This window comes from Notechis scutatus, chromosome Z (assembly GCF_049901735.1).
Source record: "Notechis scutatus isolate UNSWTSFEM ecotype Mainland chromosome Z, rNotScu1.2, whole genome shotgun sequence".
Taxonomy (NCBI): Eukaryota; Metazoa; Chordata; class Lepidosauria; order Squamata; family Elapidae; genus Notechis; species Notechis scutatus.
The window spans coordinates 103758521-103781230 of NC_142025.1; the positions used below are offsets into that span (position 1 = coordinate 103758521).

The 22710-nt window shown below is 39.0% G+C and overlaps 2 protein-coding genes and 1 long non-coding RNA gene across 4 annotated transcripts in view; 1 reads left to right on the forward strand and 2 right to left on the reverse strand.

Moving 5' to 3' along the window:
- The window catches only part of MYBPC2 (myosin binding protein C2), a 60452-nt gene extending 45880 nt beyond the window's left edge, over positions 1-14572 (forward strand). For both annotated transcript variants that reach the window (XM_087948151.1, XM_087948149.1), the window contains exons 23-30: positions 412-500; positions 2222-2417; positions 5238-5377; positions 6932-7091; positions 8231-8367; positions 9979-10165; positions 13726-13769; positions 14356-14572. In XM_087948151.1, coding sequence (XP_087804277.1) covers positions 412-500; positions 2222-2417; positions 5238-5377; positions 6932-7091; positions 8231-8367; positions 9979-10165; positions 13726-13736 — 920 coding nt within the window. In that variant the 3' untranslated portion in view covers positions 13737-13769; positions 14356-14572. The remainder of the gene's footprint in view (positions 1-411; positions 501-2221; positions 2418-5237; positions 5378-6931; positions 7092-8230; positions 8368-9978; positions 10166-13725; positions 13770-14355) is intronic.
- On the reverse strand, positions 2244-3927 carry LOC148129036 (uncharacterized). Its single transcript, XR_015746096.1, has 2 exons — positions 3701-3927; positions 2244-2441 (listed from the first exon to the last, which is right to left on the reverse strand). It is a non-coding gene; the product is annotated as an uncharacterized LOC148129036 (long non-coding RNA).
- Positions 14573-15181: 609 nt separating the features above from the next.
- GARIN5A (golgi associated RAB2 interactor 5A) lies at positions 15182-20539 on the reverse strand. The gene is made up of 3 exons (XM_026669550.2): positions 20293-20539; positions 15977-16155; positions 15182-15500 (listed from the first exon to the last, which is right to left on the reverse strand). Exons 1-3 carry the CDS (start codon positions 20446-20448, stop codon positions 15260-15262), a joined length of 576 nt encoding a protein of 191 aa, XP_026525335.2. The 5' UTR covers positions 20449-20539; the 3' UTR covers positions 15182-15259.
- Between the last annotated feature and the right edge of the window lie 2171 nt (positions 20540-22710).

Sequence of the window (22710 nt, forward strand, 5' to 3'; positions counted from 1 at the left end):
ACAAATTTTCTTCCAAACATAGCAAAAAAAAAAAAAAAAAAAAGCACTCCAAGTCATTCTATAGCTCCTTTTTAGCCCAACCTTCATAAGCTTGGTATCAAGCCATTGCCTAGCAGAATATTTCTGTCTGGTACTCTAGATAGATGCATCTAGCATCTCCTTTTAACTAGCACAGCCACGTTGGGAAGAAACTTGGACATGATGATTTTGGACATTGTTAGTTCCTTATCTAGATGATTCTGAGTTGCCAGAATTCCACTTATACTTCTGATGTATATTAGTAATTCCTAAAGTGTGGGTATGAAACCACACATTCCCCAAGGTACCATTTCCCCGCATCTTTCCATTCAGTGTCTTCCAGCATGTTTTTTGAGTTCTTTCCCCCATGTACTCTCTTTTGCCTTCATATAGAACAACCCAAGATCCGTCTCCCTCGCCATCTCCGACAGACATACATCAAGAAAGTTGGGGAACAAATCAACCTGGTAATCCCATTCCAGGTAGGCAACTGGTTAAGAAAGGAGATAAACTTACAGCACTCAAATTCACAGTATCATAGATTTTTTTCTTAGGTCTCTGGATTTGATGTGAAACATGGATTAAAGCGTTCTTTAGAATGTTTCCCACTCCTCCTCTTAAGTCAAATAATATCTACTTGTGATTCAGTAACATTCCTTAGCAAGTGTTATCAAGGTTAATCATTATGTCTAGAAGCCAAACCTGGCCTCTCTTGCTTTCTCCCGCTGATAGTTAGTGGGGAAGGAATGGAGTCATGATGGGATTTCAAATGCACTGTTAAAGAGAGTTTTTTTTCTCTCAACTGCAGCTTTATTAATTCAATGTCAAATGGCATGTTGTGCAGTCCATAATGTTGGTGGTATTATTCACATATATTGCTTTATATCTAAAGGTTCTTACTATGTTTATTTAGTTTAAAAAGGGCTACATGTCTTGGCTAGAGTTCTTTGTTTCTTGGGTTGGCTACTGCATATGCAGTATTGGCTGGTAGAACATTGTCTTCCTCCCTGCTTCTCAATCTTTCTTCAGCGTACTTCAGGTTCAGCAGTGTCCAGTGTGTGCGTGTGTGTGTATGTGTGTGGAAAAATCTGATGAGCATGACATCTTAGTCAGTCCCTACTTCTTTCATATGTATGCTGATATTGTACTAAAAAGGATCTGATACTATATGGGAATTCTGCAGACTTTGACCATTCTTGCAGATGACACTGTTCAAGGTTTCTTGATCCAGCAAGCCTGAATACATCACAGTTTTTAAACCCATCTTGGAATAACCCACTAACATTGTTCTTTTCTAAAAACTAGCAAGGTTCAATAGCCAACATTATTTAACTCCATTTTCAGTTGTTGGCCCTACTCTTTCTTCCATCAATATTCTCCTTTCCAGAGTTTCTGTTTTTAGAGTCCACCTCTGTCAACTCAGCACTGCCTCCACTGAGAAATATTCCTAAGCTACCTCCTATTTTCACTTTCTATTTATCAACAAACCAAAACCAAGTCTTTGAAAGCCTGTGACTCTCAGAGATTTGCAGGAAGGCCTTCTCTAGCCATGACATTCTTGGAGGAACATAGATGTGAAAGGCTGAATAATAGCAAAAAATCAAAAAGCTGGATAACACTTTCAGAAGTATTTTCAAATTGTTAGTTCTCTTCTCACCTCTCTTTCCCTCCTTCAAAAAGATGTAGAGTTTTCATAAGCCCCTCCCTTTAATAATATTTAGAACTGTTTGTTAACAACTGAAAAATCTTTAAGGGTTCTCAGCCATTAGCTTCCCTTAGAAAATATCAGGCAGCCTCTTTGATTCACTAATATACAATCCCGATTATAACTGTGTATTGTTCGGTTAATGAAATAAGTATATTATCTTCATTCTAATTAACATGGCTGTAACCATGCTTTAACTCTTCAGGTTGCTTCTTTGGAATTTTGGAGTATATTTGTAAAAAAAAAAAAGCAAAGCACAGTACACCTGTGAATAATGTAGTAAAGCAGAAAGAACTATGCCAAGTTGCAATGCAAATCTCATCCACTTTGAGCACTAATTCCAACTTATTATTGATTCTGAGTGAGCAAATCACTTTCAGTGTTGTACAAACTCTAACTTACTTTTTCCGTGGGTCAGTGACATTTCCTTGGAAAGTGAAAGGAATATTGCTAAGTGGAATGCCTCAGTGCTAATGCTAAACATTTTATCTACTCCAGGGTAAACCTCGTCCTAAGGTCACCTGGTCAAAAGATGGGCATCCTCTTGATCCCAAGGAGATCCACATCCGTGACTCTGATTTTGATACCATCCTCTTCATCCGCAAGGCTGAGCGACATCATTCAGGCATCTATACTCTCTCAGTGCAGATTGAGAGCATGGAAGACAAAGCTGATATCAAGATCCGTGTTGTAGGTAAGGGCCACTTTGCTTTTCATACTGCAAATTAACAGAAGAAAGGAAAGAAGGAAGGAAGGAAGGAAGGAAGGAAGGAAGGAAGGAAGGAAGGAAGGAAGAAAGAAAGAAAGAAAGAAAGAAAGAAAGAAAGAAAGAAAGAAAGAAAGAAAGAAAGAAAGAAAGAAAAGAAAGGAGGGAGGGAGGAAGTAAGTTGCTGTTTGGGTCAGAAGAGAAAGAGTGTACTAAAATGGACAGTCACAAATTTTCATTACTGAGATATTTACATGTAAAGGTTAATATCACTCATAGTTTCAGTAGATGCTGAAGTATAACAAGCCGCTGTTTCCCTAAACAATTTTATGCAAACATTTGTCTTTAATTTCTTTAATGCAAATTTTTTCTCACATCCAGTCCACTTGATCATCTAATATTATATCCTCATGTACTTAATGCCTATCTATTGTAGCCTTCCTTTCCTTATGTAAGCCACTCCCGTCTGTTCTCTACCCATATGATTAATAACAGATAACAGATAATCAGAGTTGGAAAGGACCTTGTAGGACATCTAGTCCAACCCCCTGCTCAAACAGGAGACCCTACACCATTTTTGACAAATGGCAGTCCAATCTCTTCTTGAAAGTCTCAAGTGATGGCGCTCCAACAACTTCTGAGGGCAAGCAGTTCCATTGGTCGATTGTTCTCACTGTCAGAAAGTTTCTCCTTATTTCCAGGTTAAATCTCTCCTTGTTCAGTTTCCATCCATTATTCCTTGTCTGGCCTACAGGAGCTTTAGAAAATAACTTGACCCCTTCCTTCCTGTGGCAGCCCCTCAAATATTGGAAGACTGCTATCATGTCTCCCCTTCATTGTCTTTCGTTGAGTGCTATGAGAACAACAGGTATAGGCAACTTCCATTGACTTGAGGGCTTGAGGACTTCAGTAAACAGTTTTCTGAAAGTGAGTTGGCCAGGATAACTTTGGGGAGGGTGCCAGGAAATTCAAGGAGTAAAGTAGGTCTCCTTTGGTGAGCTGCATGAATTATGGGGAAGATGATAAGTAGACTGCCTTATTAAAATCCACAAGCGGTGCAAGCTCCCTTAATAGCTATTTAAAGACAGTCACTAAAGAAAGCTAAACTTAGAGTTCCAACTTCTTCTTACTATCTTGTAATTTGAGCCTTGAACCAGTCTTACAGAAACCACCTGTCCCCTTGCAGGTAAAATTATCTCTACTTTCTAACATGTATCTTACTCTCTGAAGCATGAGGAGAGTTTGTGCAGACACGGGATATATGAACCTACCTTCTATTTTGGCTGAGGGTTGTCCACTCAGACCAATAGAAATTCTCCAAGACCTCAGGCAGAAAAATGTCTTTCCCATTACCTGCTACTTAATTTTTTAATAGGAAATGCCAGTAGGTAGAAACTGAGACCACCTATGCGCAAAGCAGGGTCTCTGCCATAGATTATTTGGCCCTTCCTATTATTGTGGTTGCTCTTGAGCACACAGTTCATAGAGAATAGCTACAGTACAACGAAAACTGCTGTTGGGAAGGTTCATTTAGAATTATTGCAGGCTTCTACCTTCCAAAGAATTGGAGAGCCAGAAAGGGTTTGGCCATCAAGAGAGAAAACTCTTTTCCCCTTACCCTCCTTTCTTTTTGCTGCAGCTGCTAAACTGTTAATAAGACTTAATCCATGCCCACTCCATTAGTTTCCTTGTATCTGTCGGAAATCCAGATGCTTGGCACTCTGAGGCCTGCAAGAGACAGAAAGCCTTACACGACTTGGTTCAGTAAGCATGTGGGAACACATAAGAGGTGCAGAGTGGTCCAGATCTCTCTGACCTTCTGGGCTTCCTTCATCTCATTTGGAGGCATATCACATCTCTTCAGTGTACCTACTTACTATCCTCTGGATGTTTTCTCCTTTGCTGGATGCTTCCCCCCGTCTGTCATCTTCCCTTACGCACTCTTTTCCTGCCCCCTTGCAAGAGGGTGATATCATATTCCATAGCTCTATATTTAAGCATTCTTCATGGGTTAAGCCAAATGTCACTCCTCCCAGTACAGTCCAAAAAAACCCCTCTCTCCCAATCTAACTCCCCCTCTCTTTTTGCCTCATGGAAGATTTGAAGTGAAATTTAGTGTCTTACAATGGATTTTTCTGGAGTGTTCTTTGGACAAGGAATAGATGTGAAATGGTACGGTCCTTACGCTGGCTCTCCATCCCTGCCAGCTGGAACAGATTCTGCCACTTTTGCATGCATTTGTACAGTGTGAAGATACAGCTTTTCCTGCATCTAGTTTGAATATTACTTTGACTTTTTAACTATTGACTGGCACAGCCTAGCAGGCAGTGCAAGCATCACAGAGCACAGATGGCCTCCCACAACCTAATGTTAAGGGAGCTCTGCAAATAATCCCTTCAGATCTTTCTAGGAGCCTGTTGGGTGAGAAAGGGGATGGGATGGGGGGCGAGGGAGAAGGCTGAAAAAGAAGGAAAACAGACAGGGATGGTGGTGGCTTCATTTACAACAGATATACAGAGATTCCCTTGCATAAGCAATGGATAGCAAATAAATTTCAAGGTATTCATATGACTAATACACTCTAATGCATAATTGGAAATGTAAACTACTGCAAGACTTTAAAAAAGTATCTATATTACCGGTATATATATTTTAAACATGTTTTTGAAAAATAAATAGATTCCCTTTACTGTCCCCACCCACTCAATTCTTTCATTCCTAGTGATTTTGAGTGTACCAAGCAACCTTACGTCTGGACTCTGCTGTTTCTATAATGATGTGTCTCTTTGCCCACCACTTCCTCTGCAGAGAAGCCAGGCCCAGCACACAATGTTCTGGTGAAGGAAGTATGGGGCTTCAATGCCTTAGTAGAATGGGAGCCTCCCAAGGATGATGGGAACTCAGAGATCACTGGCTACTCCATCCAAAAAGCTGACAAGAAGACCATGGTAAAGTCGATTTTGTTTATAGCACCCATGGCTAACCTATGAACATGTTGGATTTTTTTTTCTGGCCCTTACTGAGAAAGTGTTAACTATGTGATCGACATGATGGCACATAATCAAGCAAACAATTTCTTGCAAGAAGTAATTATAATGGATTTGGGTGTTAACAATCACATTGCCTGTGTTTGCTTAGTCAGGGCCACTGACTACTGGTCGCTTTCCAGATCCAAATCAAAGTGCAACTTTTGATTTTTAAAGACTTTTGTGACTTAAAAACAGGGTTCATATGTTTCTACTCATAAATTAAGAGCTTCAGTGGAGATTTTCCTTTAACTCTTTACTATCAAAAATGAGGTGAATGAATAGAATAGAAGACAAGATCAATCCAGCAATGTTGACCATCTCTCCCTCCCCACTCCCTCTTTCTCTCTCTCACACACACACAAACACACACCCAAATGATGATGACATGTCACCTGAACACATTATAAAAGAGAGGCATCTATAGATAGATAGATTCTTAGCACATCCTCAGTTAACATTCATTTAAGCATACCTGGACTGCAGCAGGTTTACTGCTGAGATTATCAGAGAAACTACGTACCCACTACCACTGCAGGAGTTCCACTTGCCAGAATAATTCACTGTCAAAATCCAATTCAGTTACAGCTAGACGATCAGCAGTAATTCGAAGACCGCTGTGAGAGCAGCATCAAAAGATCTAAAATACCTGCTTTGGCAATTTAGAGTAATTGCTGCTTTCTACCCAGAATGATATCTTAAGAGAGAGTGTCCTTTTCAGACATGGTATGTCAACTCATGCCATTGATTTATTTTAGGCACTGTGTTATGGATCCTAGGGAAGGTTCTGAGTAAGGGAATATGATGCAATAAATTTGTCTGCTGGGATAATCTATGGACAGAAAAAGAGATTCACTTATGGAACTTTCCTTTTTTGAATAAGGAAACATCAGATACTCTTGCCATTCTATCAATTTTGTTTGAGGACAAAAATGAGGTCTGTGGAGCAGGTGAAAAGAAGCTTTGGGTCCTCTGGATTACAAGCCTTTTGAGAACTACCTCTCTCACTGTCCATTATCCTTATGTGTACATTGTTGTGTAGGACGGCTTTGGATGGTGTAGGTCAGCATGCTCTGTCAGTTTGTAGTCTGGTGCATAATTGAATATCTGGACAGCAATGATGCCCTCCATTTAAATGGATGAGTATTTAACGTCTCATTCAAAATACGATACATCAATCCTGCTGGATTTGAGAGCTATCCTGTAATTTCTGCTGTGGAAGATCTGGGTATCCTCCCTTTCCTCCTCTCTGGACAGCACTGTTGTATAGCATCATATGAAAACCAGCCAGTTGGGATTAAGTCATCACTAGCAAATATATGAAATCTGTGTAAAATCTTCACTACTTCATATGGTAATACATTAATGTCTCTAAATGTAGTGATCAATAAGACATTTCTAAGTTTAGCTCCAAACTTATCTTATTCCTTACCTCCCTGTCATCCTTTTTCTGTCTGTTCCTGATCTTAACCTCAGGAATGGTTCACTGTATATGAACACAGCCGCCCAACCCGTTGCACGGTGTCTGATCTCATCATGGGCAATGAATACTACTTCCGAGTCTACAGCGAGAATATCTGTGGACTCAGTGAGCAACCTGGGGTCTCCAAAAACACTGCAAACATCCAGAAAACTGGTAAGCTCATGTGTAGCTAGATAGCTTGAAAAAATAGTAGGGCCAAAGAAATTTAGCAGAGGGGACTGATGTTTATCCCATACTCAGGAAGAGTAAATACACTTTCAAACATTAAATTCTTAACATTACACAGCCATTATTTTTGCACCCCCGATACCCTAAAATCCAATTTTTATTAATCCATTATGTCCATCACAACACAGTACAGTCTCTGGATATGCTGACCAGGTGTTCTTCCAGCTGAAAAACAGGGCATGGAAAAATGGCATAGAGCCAGCAGTCCACCTGCCACTTTTACTCATCCTGTGCTTGATTTGTGGTGATTTAAAAAGAGATCATGAATCAGTACTGTGAAAGGAAAGCTGCAAAGTTGCCCTTCACTTAGCATAAGTAGCTTCTTGAAAAGGAGTGGCAGTCACAACCCTAACCCTCAAGGGGATGGGAGAAAGCCAAGGAGCAGGACAAGCTGAAAGTTTCTGTCAATGGGGTACCATCTGCCTACAATCTCCATCACTTACTGGTAGAAAACTGTCTTCAAGAAAATCTTCCTACATGTTTGAATAAGTTATTAATGGGTTCAGCTGTCAAAGGATGGTAAGAGCATGAGTATGGGTGTGTGTGGGTAGAATACCAACATTAAATAAAGGGAAAGCTTGTGTAAGAGTGGAAGACGCTAAATAGTAACTCGAAGAAGAGATTGTTTACAAATCCTGGGTTCTCTAGAACCTTTTGAGGTTGCTTGAGAACTTGACCTATGGAAGATATAATAAATTAATTTTCTTTCTACCAACCTGCATGTTTGCAGACTATGTTAATATTCCTGGGTCAGGAAAAATATATTTGAAAAAATGAAATCATACTTAGCAAAGAAATTCATCCTGAGGATGAAATACTAATATGTACTTTAAGATCCCAGGTACAGGAATATTTGTGTGCATTTTTCTAAAAACCATATGTCACTGCTAAAATAGTCTGCATCAGATTTGTGTGAAAGAACAAAATCAGCAAAGGTGATCCAGGAATGGTCCTTATATGCATCTGATCAAGTCCAATCCCATTCAACGAGATACCAAGGAAATTTGAGTGTAAGATTGGAGCTTGAATCCACTGATGATCATCTTAGCTTTTTATTCTTCTAGGCTTGATCAGTAAAAAGTACAGCTATAAGGAACATGACTTCAGCATGGCCCCCATATTCCTGACTCCATTGGTAGACCGAACAGTAGTGGCTGGCTATACCACTGCCCTGAACTGCGCAGTGAGGGGACATCCAAAAGTATGTACCAGATAAACAGGAGACATCCAGTTGTTGGAAGGAACTCTGAGTCAACTGAATGATGCAAGAGAATAGGAAAGAGCAAATGTGTGGAAAGATAATAGTTTCTACTTTGTTAGACAATTTTAAAGATAAAATTAAATTATAAATAATGAGAAAATATTACATCTGATTCAAGAATTTATCATCAGTATTGAAAGCAAGAGCTGGTTTTAATAAACAGTGGACATTGAAACCAATATTAGGCAAGATATTAGAATATCTTTTTTAATGCAAGGTATGTTTAATTAATCAAAATAACCCATATATATTCATTGCTATTTGTTTTCTTGTTTTGCAAATAATCGTTAAATAGCTTTCAACTTATCTGATATAGCTGTTACATTTGGCAAGTAATTAAAAGTCAAAAGATTTATAAGAGAAATAAGTTTCTATGACCAATCTACCAAGATATCAGCTTTCAATCACCATTCTATGACCATAGTAGATTTTAATGCTATTTATGGCTATCAAGTCTGATTGAGTACATAATGTACAACAGCCTTAGGGATGTGTGCACTCATATAATGGCTCAGCCCAGCCTTTTGGGATTGTGAGAAAAAGCTGTGAACATTTCAAAATCCATTGCTTGACCCCTGCACAGTTGATATGTCTGGCCATTTTAGAAGGTTCATCAATATGGGAAAGAAAATGAGAAGCACATCTAGGGAGAATTGGTGGATGGGGATTATTGAGCCCTTCCTTTGCTTACTATTTATCCCCAGCAAAGTTCTTCCTTTTGTACTTGCAATCAATTTTTTTTTTCTCAGCTAGACTCCCAACTAAATGAACCAGGCTGAGGAAAAGAATTTCAGGCCATTTTGTGAAAGGACCCATAATGTCTTTCTCTCCAGCCTGCTTGCCATGAATGTATGCTTGCATTCAGAATTAATAAGGAAAAGGGTAGGAAGAAGGATAAGGAATAGGTAGAGGGGAACAGCTAGAAAAAGAAAGAATTTTTGTGAAAAGTTAGCAATGGGAGCCCAGCTGCATTATATCAAAGGCTTATAATCTAAGTATTCTTCTCAAACTGACTAGCCAAATGTTTCCAGGAAGGCCACTTCAAAATGCCATCAGGAAATACTACTATCTGTTATCTTTTGTAAATGTAATATACTTTCTCTGAACACAATGGTCATGTATTAATGGGTATCTGTAGACTTATTCTTTGTGAATTTGTCCAATCTAATTTTAAAGTCATCTACGTCAGTGAGCAGCACCACGTAATTCTGGCAATAGATTTTTTAAAATTTAATATACATTCTTTCTTCTGCCCTGGCTCTTCTTTCAATGGGTTATAATGTCTCTTAGTTAAATTGTAATATGAGTGGTTCCGGATTTGGAGAACTGGAAGGACAGCCAAAATGCAGCTTTAAGAACTTTGCTGAAATCCACAAACAACATATCAAAACTTTTGATTTTTTTATACAGACTTCAAATCAAAATAGTTTTGTTTTGGAATCATAAAATTATGATACAACAATGTATGGCCCTGGGTTAAAATAGGGTGCGACAGTGAAGATATTTGATTTCTATTGTTTTCTATTTTATTCCACTTGTGTGCATTCCCAGCCCAAAATAATCTGGATGAAGAACAAAGTGGATCTCAGCGGGGATCCCAAATTTCTGCAGAAAAACAATCAAGGAGTGTTGACTCTCAATATCCGTAAACCAAGTCCTTTTGACAGCGCCACCTACTCCTGCAAGGCCATCAATGAACTGGGCGAGGCTGTAGTAGAATGCCGGCTGGAAGTCAAAGGTGATTTGGAGTGAAAATGACACGGCCTGAAAATGCATCAATGACACTTATCAAAGACGCAAAGCAGCGGCTGCAGCTAAGCCTCTAACTTCTCCCAATTTTGGCTCACACATTAACCATTCTCTAGAATTGCCATCCTTTGCTAACTCACTTTTATTGAGCATGTCACTCTTGTCACATTTCTGGATTTGGAGAAATGGTTGCCTGGTGTTTCTTTGTACCTTTTTAAAATGTTTTTTTAAAATAAGTAAAAGCTTTTGCTGCACCAACCCCAGCTTTGTTTAGCATGAACAAGCAGAGCATTATTACATCTTTTACAGATGATTGGACCGCTAATTAAGACCTTCTTGACTGTTGCTTTTGTGACTTTGGCTTCCCATTCAAGGCTTATGGGCATTAGTCATGGATAGATTTTGAATCAATTTCTTTGCTTGTATGTGTGTCTGTTAATTACAGGTTTACTTTCTCTTCTCCTTTCTTTTATAGCAAAGTAACTCTTTAACCAAAAAGGAAAGGAAATAAATAATGCAAGGAAATACATTATAGCCAGCTCTTCCTGCTAAGCGCAGTACAGAAGCTGATTAATAATTTATTACTGAAACTTCAGACATGCTCATGGAGAGAAGAATTACCCCAGTTCAGACTTGAATCTTTAGATAACGAAGAATCTTTTCCCTCTTATTCTCCCTTGTGTAGTTTTTTATGTAGTTTAAAAGGATCCTCTGGCAACCCAATGCACCACAGATAGGGACAAGGAGTCAACAACTTGGGCAGGATCTACATCAAAACCCCTTGCTTTTGTGAGGCATGATGGCTGCATCGCTTCTAAAGGCATGTTTTGCCCAAGTAGATAAGTGACTAACAGAATAATGCAATACTTCCTGGTTTGGCCACCTGGTTATTGGGGATACCGCATAACTGTGGGAGAACAAAGAGATATTTTTAGCAATCAGTAGTACACCAATTATAGATTCAATTTGCTGACAAGCTCTTAGTTTTAGTCCTGTTTTCAACTTGTAAACATGTAAAGAATTGATAGTTTGTTCTTTTTTTTTGCTTTTTTTGCTTCTGCACATTTGATGCACTTAGACAAAAAAGAGAGATAAATCCTTTTTGGTTTACCAATCTACTGAGGGAAGCAGAAATCAGAGATATCTCTACCTCCCTTTTGGTTCCTTCTTTAGGCAATTTCACAATGGGAATATCTTCAGATTGAATCTAGGCAATCTCACAATGCTTCCCTTGTTCCCAATGCTGATTAAAATTCTTGAGATTCTGCTTATGCTGCATAAGCAGCAGGTATGTTTGCATCCTAAAAAATCAAACACTGAAGCCATTTGGCTGGCAAAAATGGCAAAGGCAGAAAGATCTGTTGTAAAAGGAATTGGGCAAATTGGATTTCTGAAGAAAAACATCCATCATTGACATCACACGTTGTGTCCTTGTAAATCCACATCCTATCGTTTTAAAACTAAACCACAGAATTTTAAGCTACAGTCACAAATATGATGCCTTCTTCAGCTCAGTATAGGATTGAGGCTGCAGAAACTAAGAGCATTCATATTTAAGCTGTTTACCACTCTACTAATTTTCTCCATTGCCAGCTATGCCAATGCTTTTTAAAACTTTTGTGCTTTCTCCCATAGACCGAAAGCACATTAACCGCGATGTTATTTGCACACTTACAAACCTAAAATGTAAAGACAATTTATTCAACCAATCATCACTCCACCAAAACTTAATTAATAGCTAAGGTACAGAAAAGTCAGTTTCAAAATGGTCAGTCACTGAATATACAGGTACCCCTCAACCTATAATTTAGCTCAAAATTTCTGCTGTGAAGTGAGATATTTGTTAAGTGATTTTTGCCCCATTTTACAACCTTCCTTGCCATAGTTGTTAAGTGAATCACTGCAGTTGATAATTAGTAACTTAGTTAAGTGAGTCTTGCTTTCCCACTGACTTCGTCAGGTTACAAAAGGAAAATCCCATGACCTTGGGACACAGCAATGGTCATAGGTATGAACCAGTTGCCAAGCATCTGAATTTTGATCATGCGATAATGGGGATGTTTCAAAGGTCATGTCACAAAGTGCCGTAGTAACTTTGAACAGTCACTAAATGAACTGTTGTAAGTTGAGGACTACATGTAGTTTTCTCATTCTGCTTTCAATGTTTATGAGTCAAACAAATCCTCTTCTCTCCTTTATTTATTTATTTATTTATTTATTTATTTATTTATTTATTTGATTTGCCAATTGTTTTTGATTCTTTGATAAGAAACAGAAGCGGCTAGATTATTGGCCTGATGTCCTCACTTGTTTGTGCATTTGTTCCCATGTATTTGTGTTCATTTGTCTGGCAGTTTACATTCCTTCTAAAAGGCTACTAATGGGTGGCTACAAAAAGGATTGATTTTTGAAATTACAGTATTAGCAAATGCACTGAGAAGCCCAAAAAGCCTTTTGTTTCCCTTGTGCCAGATAAAGTGTTTGTTTTTAACCCCAACAGTGCCTAAGTGTTATGTAGTAATGAACCAAGTGAGCTGACATGAGCATCTCTGAAAGGTGTGGCATTCATACTATCTTGGCAATTTAATAATAAAAAAAAAGAATCAGAAATAAATGGAAATAAATGCCTCCAAACACAAGAGGAGTTTGCTAGAGCAGGCCTCTCCAACCTTGGCAACTTTAAGCCTGGTGGACTTCAACTCCCAGAAGCTGGCAAAGCTGGCTGGAGAATTCTGGGAGTTGAAGTCCACCAGGCTTAAAGTTGCCAAGGTTGGAGACCCCTGTGCTAGAGCACAAGTTGCATCTGCTGCTGAAATGAGAAAGGGAAGAAGAAAAACAGCAGATGGCAGCAGATGACTTATTCTGGCTGTGTTCAGAAACTGGGCAGGGTTAAGCCTCCATAATACTTTTAAAGGGAGACCTTTCAGAGCAATAGACTCTTAGAAAGTTGAAAGATAATCCAGTGGTTGTAACTAGCAAACTATTTCTATATTACTCACAAGAAAACTACACAGATTTAAATTAAAACAAGCTAAATACTGATTGAATGTTAGAAAAAGCTTTCCAAGAGGGGTACAGTTGGTCACTCACAGAACTGGACCCCCTTTGACTAGCTGAGTTCAAACGGAAGATAAATAGCTATTAGTCTGAGATGCTTTAATTTACATTTCTGAAAGGCTGAATTTGATCATCTAATTGGTGTTTTTCTAACTCTGTGTGATTCTATGGACATGTTCTTCTGTCACTCATGAGCCTAGTTAAATTTCAGACAGACTTTACTTTTGAACAGTAAGGAGGAACTTGAGATTCTAGGCACTTGCAACTTATCAGCATTGATGTGTAGTTAACATCATGCAATCAATGGAAGATGGTACACAACCAATAGCAGAGGCAGGGAAAGCCCTCAAGTCCCAACTCAAGGTGTGGAATTTGTTGTTCAAATTTGTGAAAAGGGGACAAAAGCTTTGCTCACCTTTTCCTGAAACTAACTCAAAGCCCCCAAGCTCATTCATTTTTTTCTTTTTTATTCCCTTCTTCTCTCCCCAACAGCACCCCAGTAACCTTGCTGACGCAATTGTCAATTCAGGCAAATGGTGAGTAACATATACATTTTCCAATATATCTAAAGTGGGAAAAAGACAATGCTTGGGATTTAGAGGACAACAATTTGTGTATTACTCTAGAAAGAACAGTGACTTGGGTGTGCTAGAAAATAACCTGATTAGGATTACGTTTTTTAAAAAAGGGTGGTGCTTAAACAAGTTTTACACCACGAACTTAGGCAAATTCAGCCTGTCATACTCAAGTGTGCTATGTAAATCCTAAAAAAATGGTTTAAGGATCTGATGAGCCAAAGAATCTGGATGAGTCTCTAACAGCAGTCCATTCCCCGCCCTCAAGTTTATAGTATCTTCTGTATCATCCAACCATTTCTGAGGTTAAATGAAGCCTGAATCCATTATTGTTATTGTAGCACAAAGTTTGATGGCTCCGGATGATTCTGTAGATCTCACTTTGGACTCCTGCAGAAGAACTCTGCCATAACTGAAGTATCTGGGAGCCCTGAAATATTGGAAAGACTGAATGGGGAGCATGGAACGGGGCCTTGAGGGGGAAGTCAAATGATCTACTTACTCCCGATTTCCACAAACAGTGATTCTTGCTCTGCTTTTTCCTCAGCATGTTGTCACCTCATTTTTGCTCCAGTGTCCTTTCCTGCCTTGTACAGAGGCTGGGCAGAAGTGCATCAAGACCAGTCTCTCTTCTTTTACCACCAACCCTATTACAGAAGCCACACATATCATATTTGGAGCAGAACTACAACAATCCAGCTAATCTTCTCCTAATCTGTTTGTTCAGTCAGTTCCTGTGTCAATAAAGTGAATTGATTGATTAATCCGGGTCCTTCTCCCTGATGGAAAGGTCAGCAACATCTAATGTGGGGTGGAAGACAATGGAGGAAGAGATGTTCTAGTTCAGAAGATGGCAGGTCTGAGCAGATGTCTTACAATTATCAGCTATGTACAAAGCAGTTTTGTTCATTCATTTATTGATGGGGTAAGTGGGTGGGAATTTGCAGTAACTTCACATGGGGAGGACAGTATCCAACACCGGTGAGCCTGTGCCAGGAGGAGAAGCATTTCTTTGTATTAGTGTGTGTGAGTCTGGGGGTAAAGAAATCCTTGGTTCCCCTGAGTGTCGTCATCTTCTTTACCAGGAAAAATTACTCCTTTTCCTCCTGCTGCAAAAAGAGAGACAGATAGGGACAGACAGGCAAAGGCACAGAGGAAGCTGACCCCCCCAAAACAGTCATCCGCAATGTCAAAATGACCCCAAATGTTCTTAGAATCTTTCTAGCGTAACTCAATTACCTACTACTTTCAGAACCTGCTTCACCAGCAGGCCTTGGGCTCTCATTGTTTCCCCAGTAAGGCTTTCTCTGTTTCTCCAGTTCTGAATATCAGGGTCTGAATCCCTACCGAATCTCAAGAATCAGTCCCCTTCATGGAGATCTGGGCCACTGGAGGAATGAACAGGGTATCCTATGGTGGGACAGGGGCTGGAGAAAGGGGCTGAGGCTCACCTAAATAAAGGTATGTCTACGGTGATGCAGTGCAGTCTCCTTTTCATAAGTAAGGGGGGCATTACTGCGGTAAAAGCGCAAGCGGTATAGCAGCCGTACCCAGTGCCCAAAGACCTCGTTCTGCCTGAGAGGGTGTGTTAGAAGTTGCAGATAAAAAGTGCGGCCATTAGCCAGGCGGACTTTGAGCTGGAACCGCGCCTCATCATGGATATAGAGACGGACGAACTTCAAGGGCAGAAGCCTGGGGAAGGAGGAGATGGAAGATGTACGTGGATGGGAAGAAACTGGAGAGAAAGCCAGATCTGTCCACGGGAGGATTTAAAAAATCAAAATGCTGACTGCATCAGCACAATCAAAGCTGCCATCTTGGATTTTTTGAATCATCCCTCTCCTCAACACTCCTGTTTAAAACCAGATGCACACACATTTTTCTGGATCGAAGTTTCTATTCAGCCTCTAAGTGATGTGCTCAGGGCTGATCTCCGAAATAGTGTGTAGAGATAAAGGAAGTGGAGCATGATTAGGGCAAAATGTAATTTTAATGTCAACTATTGTTTAAAAACTAAAGTGAGGCAATATAAGGGCTCCTCATACATGTCACTATTTCCCACCTATCACATTAAAATTTAGCATCTGGATGCATTTTACAAGGTGAACCACAGACAAGGCCTTGGGGATATATCCCTGAAGGATGGTGATGCAGTGAAAGGCACTCACGCAAACAGCTGCAGCTCCTCATCGGGGAAAGGCAGTGCCTCAGGACACTGACATTCACACCGTTCTGTTAGGCAGGGAACTGGTCGTGCCAGCAGCATAAGATCAGGCATCTCTAGATATGTGCTGCTGGCAGCGATGCCCATGGTGACTCTGGTGGCAATATCTCCTGCCTTGGTAACCTGGAAGGGAAACATTCATTTTGAGGTTTCTTTGTACTTTTACACTATAACAAGAGAAAGTTTTGAAATGGTCCTCACATAACAACTATTAAGCTAAAATCAAAATATTGATAATCCATTATTCTGTACAAATCCAGTAGTCGATTATTCTGAACAAATCCAATTGGGATACATTAATAAACAATACGTTCAATTAACTACAGGCCAGAAATCTGCATAAAACAAGACAGAGTTAGAAAAAGGGCATCTCTTAATCCAAGTCACTGGAAATTTGCCAAGTTTTAAAAGACTGTTAAATAAAGATTGTCAGGGATAGAGATATTGTGCTCTTCCAGATATTATAGAACTATAATTCCCAATGTTCCTTTTCATTGGCTACGCTTAGTACAGATGTTTCAAGTTATAGATGAGCAGTATCTGGACAGCTGAAGGTTTTCAAGCAATGAAATCAAGCAATGGTAATTTTAGGAATGAACTCAATTCATCTACTGAGGATTTATGACAAGGTCTCTCAAGGCAATGGCAACCATTGTTTTTTGTATTTTTGTCAAACCTTGTCAGTGAATTCAGGACAAGCCAAGCTTTACTGAATAGAAATTCTCAAACATTTTTCTTCACAGACCACTTGCAAATTGGTGATAGGTGCAGAAAGATAATTTTGGTTCTGAAAATCAGTGGCAGCCTTGCCTATCCAGTGCAAAGGATATGCTTATTTAGTCAGCAATGTTTACTGAAACTGGTATAAATTTTGTCAGATTTAGCTTTGATTTAGCATTTATTCTGATTAGGCTAAGTACATCAATCAATTACATTAAATATCCCACCTTTTTGCAAGGAGACCTAGATGGTGTAGAAAGGACTATATCTATACAGAAAAACCTGGCTTCAAGTCTTTCAATGAACTCCCTGGACATCCTGATCCTATATTTAACCAATAGAACAAATGGGCTTCTTCTCAGTTTCTGTGTGCTTGGACCATGACAGTAGGCTAGGTATCTCAAACTTATCGCTTATAGTCCACATGCAGTTCTTCATCAACGGGAGAGAATATTAAGGCAGCAGATGCTCTTTGCCAGGTATTATAGATTCTTCCTGCTTAAAAAGAAAACATGACTTGGCTTTGCAACCAGCTGATAGCAGCATTCCTAGTCCTGTTATAGCTCAGGCCAAGTCCTGCCAGCTTGTCATTGGTGTCAAAAATGGTAGGATAGTTGCAGGGATCTCTACTTGCTTACTGTCCACTGTCTCTGAACTCCCTGCTAGTAGCCTGTGCCCAACCCTGCAAATAAAGTTAAGGAAAGACCAGTGTTTCTCTGAGGACCTGTTTGGATCATTAGCAGTCATCAGTTGGGGCATTTCAGGAAAGGAAAACAGAGAAAGGAAACATAGTGGTGGGCATGCCTCAGTACAAACCTTGGAAACCTAGTTGGGAAGGGTAGGTATTTATGCGACAGAATAAGGTTGCACTCTTGGCGAGGCCTTTGCCAGGCACTCTGCCATGAGGGACTGAGGCAAAACAAAAATGAAAAGAGCTTCATTCACCTCAAAGCTCTCCTTGCTGGTCACCCAGGAGTTATCCTCAGATGGAGGCGTCTCAGTCTTTTCCCTTTCTGGTACCTAAATTAGACCTTTCATCCCATTTGGGATGATAGTCTCACAGTATAGGTGAAACTTAAAGCAATACACCTAAATAATATTATTTGCAGAATAGAAATAATGTTCAGGAATACTTGTCTTTTCTGAGGAGATAAATTCTACTAAGTTATAGTAATTAACATAAAGGTTTTAAGCTATTATTGAACAACCATCACCAAAACAAACACTGGTATGCTAGTTAATGAAAAAGGCTGCCAAATAAGTGATAGAAGGGAAAAGAGGTAAAAGTATCTCTGCCTTACAACAGTTTTTTTAATTTAATAAATTTATATTTAATGACAATGTGATTTTTTTTTCAATCTTACTATATACTTTTATTTCAAAATACAATAGGGCTTCAGTGCTATGAGCCTTGGGCTAAGGAACAGTCCCTTGAAATGATTCGGATTTGAGATTCCTGATATAAATAATGTCAGGGGGAAAATCCATTCCAAATATTCAAAGAAATAGAAGGATGAAGAGAAGACAGATATATGCTACAACTCCCTTCCTAACTGTCTTATGTTGATGAAAGTTCAAAGACTGCCTGTAGTAGATCAGGTTATATAAGGCTGACTTAGGAGAAAAATCACAATTCTCACTGCACAGAGGAGAGACATTTTAGAGACAGCGGGAAACACTAATGCTGAACTTCCTATGGTGAAACCTCCTGCAACCTGGTGTCCTGAAGATCTCTTGTATTGCAACATCCATTATTCCTGAGTAACATAGTCACTGACTTAAGATGCTATTGAGCTGTTCACACACATATATATATATATCAGTAAAATCAAATTTATAAATAAAGCTTGGGAAATAAGTAAAGTATAACATGTTAAAATGACTTTTTTTATGTTTTATATTTATACTTGAGATACCTTAATTAGGTATCTCAAGTATTTTTGATTCCTGGAAGCATATTAATGGCATACAAAATACGGCTTTGCTTATAATTCTATATTATCAGATTTCAGTTTGACTTAGGACATTTGATTTGTTTCTTTAGTTTGAAAAAAGATTGGTCAGTAGAAAGTGGTTGTAAGGATTCTTGTCTGTTTTCTAGGTGAATAAGAAAAAGACAGCCTTCTCTAACATGTTTCCCCACAGATGTGTTAACATCGAGTTTAGATAACTCCGAGAAAAATTAGATTAGGAATCTCTGTCAAGACTTCTAACTTCCAAATGTAACTAGACAGAATGGACAACTGGCAGTATAATGTAAATGTGCTGGCCTAGGAACCAGTATCTGTGAGTTCTAGTCTCACCTTAGGCAAGAAAGCTGGCTAGGTGACTTCAGCAAATCACCTTCTCAGCTCAACCCATCTCACAGGGTTGTTGTGGGGAAAATAGGAGGAAGAAGGAGCACATATGTTTGCTGCCTAATGTTATTTGTAAAAACAATAAAAGCAGGACATAAATAAACAAACAAACAAACCAATAGTGGAATGGTGAAGGCATCTACACACATGACGCAGAACAACTGAGGTGCCCTTGTTTTTTTTAAAAAAGTGAAAAAAGAAAAATAGATACATCCTAGAAAAAAGCACCTTTCCATTGATTTTTTTACAGTTGGAGTGCCTTTTCAAAAATAGTACAGGCTACTAATTATGTTCAGCAAATGCAGTAACACTTCTCCCCAAGCAAATTAAACATATCTTACCACTCAAAAACACCATTTTAGCTTTATATATAGCAATATAAGCGTAAAAAATGTTTTTTTTTTTTTTTTTTGTGGAGCCTTATCTGACTCAAGAAAAGTTAAAACTTGCTCCTTTTCGGTGGAGTTTTAAAATCTTCAGCCTCAGCTAATGCAAACCTGTTGGAGGGGGCTAGGTTGACTGGGTGGAAATAATTTATTTATTCCATTCTTAAGTTTCTCAAAGAATGGTATAGCCAGTATAGGAAGTAAAATAAAATAGTTATAACAATAAAATAACATTGCAGAGACGCACATGTCTAACATGCCTATGAAGAAGAAAAGTCATAGATCGTCTTACGATCATAATTTCCATTGCTAAGCAAGATGGTTGTTAAATCATGGCTGATGTTATGATTTTTGCCACAGTTGTTAAACAAGCAACCTTATTAAGCAAATATAGCTTCTCCTATTGGTTTTGCTTGCTGGGAAGGTCGCAAATGACAATCACATGATCCCAGGGTGCTGCAACAGTTGTAATTACATGCTGGTTACCAGGCGCCAGAATTTTGATCATCCCTGGGAATGCTGCCATGGTTGTTAAGTGTGAGGACTGTTTGTAAGTCACTTTTTTTCAGTACTGTACATAACTTGAAGGGTTGAATGAAGGTAGTCTGTACAGGGTGCTGAAAAAAGTATGTAGAGGGCACAAAGTATACAATCTCAAGGATGCCATATCCACAGAAAAGACTGCACTTGCCCTTATTCCTTTCACAAGAACATCGGAGGAGGCCTCAGGGTTCAAATGTTCAGAATCTGAAAATACCGGGGGATATTTTCCTAATTTCCTTCCCACTCTGCTTCACCTGCAAAAAATTGCTTTCATACAGATGACAATCTTTCAGCGCTCCATACTCCCCACTGTCCAGGCACCTCCGCAGATCTCCCATTTCAAAACCTAGATATCCAGAGGACACAGAAGAATCCAGGCTATAGTGGTAGACACTCTGTGGGGAGAACATGAAGAGGAAATTTAAGGGAAAGATCTGAAAGGACTTCAAATTTCTATTTTAAATACATGAAAGGAGAGCAGCTAGAAAAGTGCTGTAAGATATTTTGCCCCTTGAAGTGAAAAACAAGATGATTATCCTTTTTCATGCATAGTAACAGTTTGGGTTAGTAAATGAAATTTACAGGAAATCCTGAAGTTATGACTGTCACAGAGCCTGCCCATGACAGTTGTAATTCCTGCCCAATTTTAACTTTTTTTTTTTTTTGCAATGATCATTAAGCAAACCTACAATTCGTTATGGGCTGGTTTTGCTGAAATCTGGAAGTAAATACCATAAATGTGGCCCAGCTGCTAAGTGCCCAAAGTGAGGACTGTGGTGGTGAGGGAATCACCAGAATTTTGAATCTGGGTCATAAGTACCTGACGGGTAGGTCTGTGGTAACAGCCAAAAGCTGAGGGCTCTTGTACTTCAGTATTGTATGTTTCATTCCACCCAGGGACAATAGCACAGCCCCTCATATCTGGTCCCTGCTTCTCCCAACATTCACCACCTAAAATAGCTATCTCATCTCCCTTAAAAAAAAAAAGGTCTGGTCCTGAAAAAAGCATGTTTGCATTTACATATTCCTCAGTGCAATCCCCACCATCTTCTGTTTAACAATTAGATTTGACAAGAAGTAATTTTTGGGTTCTTTCCAATTGCTGGAGAGAACAATTGTCAGTCAGTCTTGAAAAGATTGGACCCAATTGCAACTGGCAACTATTTTGCATGAATGCCACATTCTCTTGTGATCATCTATTAGAGGGCTGATGGTAAGGGGGGTAAAGCAAGCAATGAAGTGCGCCCAGAAGTTACCTTCCAGACATTTCCCATTTCTTCATTCTCATTGTTTTTCTTCTTTAAGTAATAGCTTAGAGATAGAACTTACAAGAGACCTGAAGTCATTTCTTACATAACAATTTTTAAATTAGGCTGAGGGCAACAAGTTGCTCATCTAAAGCCTAGAGACAAAAAGACTAAATTCATACACTGTGGTAATTTAAATGGCATTTTATTTGTTTATATTTTACCAAAAAAGAGAGTATTTGTAGCTCAAAGGAATTCTTGGTGCTCTCTGAGATTGGTTGTTCTCTTGCAGACATTTCATTACCCAAACTAGGTAGCTTCATCAGTGTTAATAAGAATTGGAATTTGCTCCAGTGGCTTGGTGGGAATGGTCTTGGAGATTCTATGGTTGGACTGTTTACTGTTTACTTGTTATTCAGCTTTATTAGAAAGTGCCTGACCATTCAACTCAATATAGCACAAATAACATAAGCCATAAAAAGAATAACATTGCCATGCATCAAAAACATCTCAGAAACCACCAACAGTCTATTATTACAAACACATGGAATCAGCGTAGCGCACAAATCAACTAAAGTGCCCCAAAATATCCTAAGTAAACTAAAAGGCCTAGCAACCCCCAGAAATAAAAACAGGAACCATCTATAGCAGAAGTAGTATTCAGCAGGTTCTGACCAGTTCTGGAGAACTGGTAGCAGAAATTTTGAGCAGTTCAGAGAACCGGCAAATACCACCTCTGACTGGAGATTTTACCGTGTCCTTCCCCTGATATGCCCACAAAGCCACACCCACAGAACCGGTAGTAAAAAAATTTGAATTCCACCATTGATCTATAGCAGTGGTTCTTAACCTGGGCGATATTGCCCCCCAGGGGGCGATTTCATTTTTCAGGGGGCGATGGAACGAAAAGGGGCGACGCGGAGGCGAAGGAACCGAAGGGTGGTGATATGGGGGCGATGGAGCGAGAAGTTTTGGGGACACTTTTGAGACTTTTTTGGTACAGTGAACAGCTGTATACCTGTCGTACAAAAACATCAGATCACTCACTATTAGTGGATTGAACTGTGTTTTAAAATATTCTGTAAAATTTTTCTTTATGTCCTTTTAACCCTTTTTACAGTGTGCATGAATATATATTTTCCTCGAATCTTAATTTAGTTTCAGAGTTTTCGTCTTGAAATTCTTAGTTCCTACATTGTCATTTGTTCTTATGCCCTTTTCATATGTCTTTTTGCATCTTAAAATTCCCTTGTAATTAAATCATTAAATGTTACTGTTTTGGGGGGGCATTTCATTTTTTTGCAATTGAATTTTGTTTTCAGTGGTCATTGCATTTAAGTGTCTTGAATAAATAAGATAATAATGAAATACTTGTATCACGAAGTTTGGGAGTAAAGTGATGGGTGGCATCAGAATTTTTCACAC

Coding starts and splice junctions, on each gene's coding strand:
- GARIN5A (XM_026669550.2), bottom strand. CDS start 20,448: ATGTTCTCCCCACAGAGTGTCTACCACTATAGCCTGGATTCTTCTGTG. Junction 16,156..20,292: donor ATGAAAGCAATTTTTTGCAG/GTGAAGCAGAGT, acceptor TTTCCCTTCCAG/GTTACCAAGGCAGGAGATAT. Junction 15,501..15,976: donor GAGGAGCTGCAGCTGTTTGC/GTGAGTGCCTTT, acceptor CTCCTTCCCCAG/GCTTCTGCCCTTGAAGTTCG.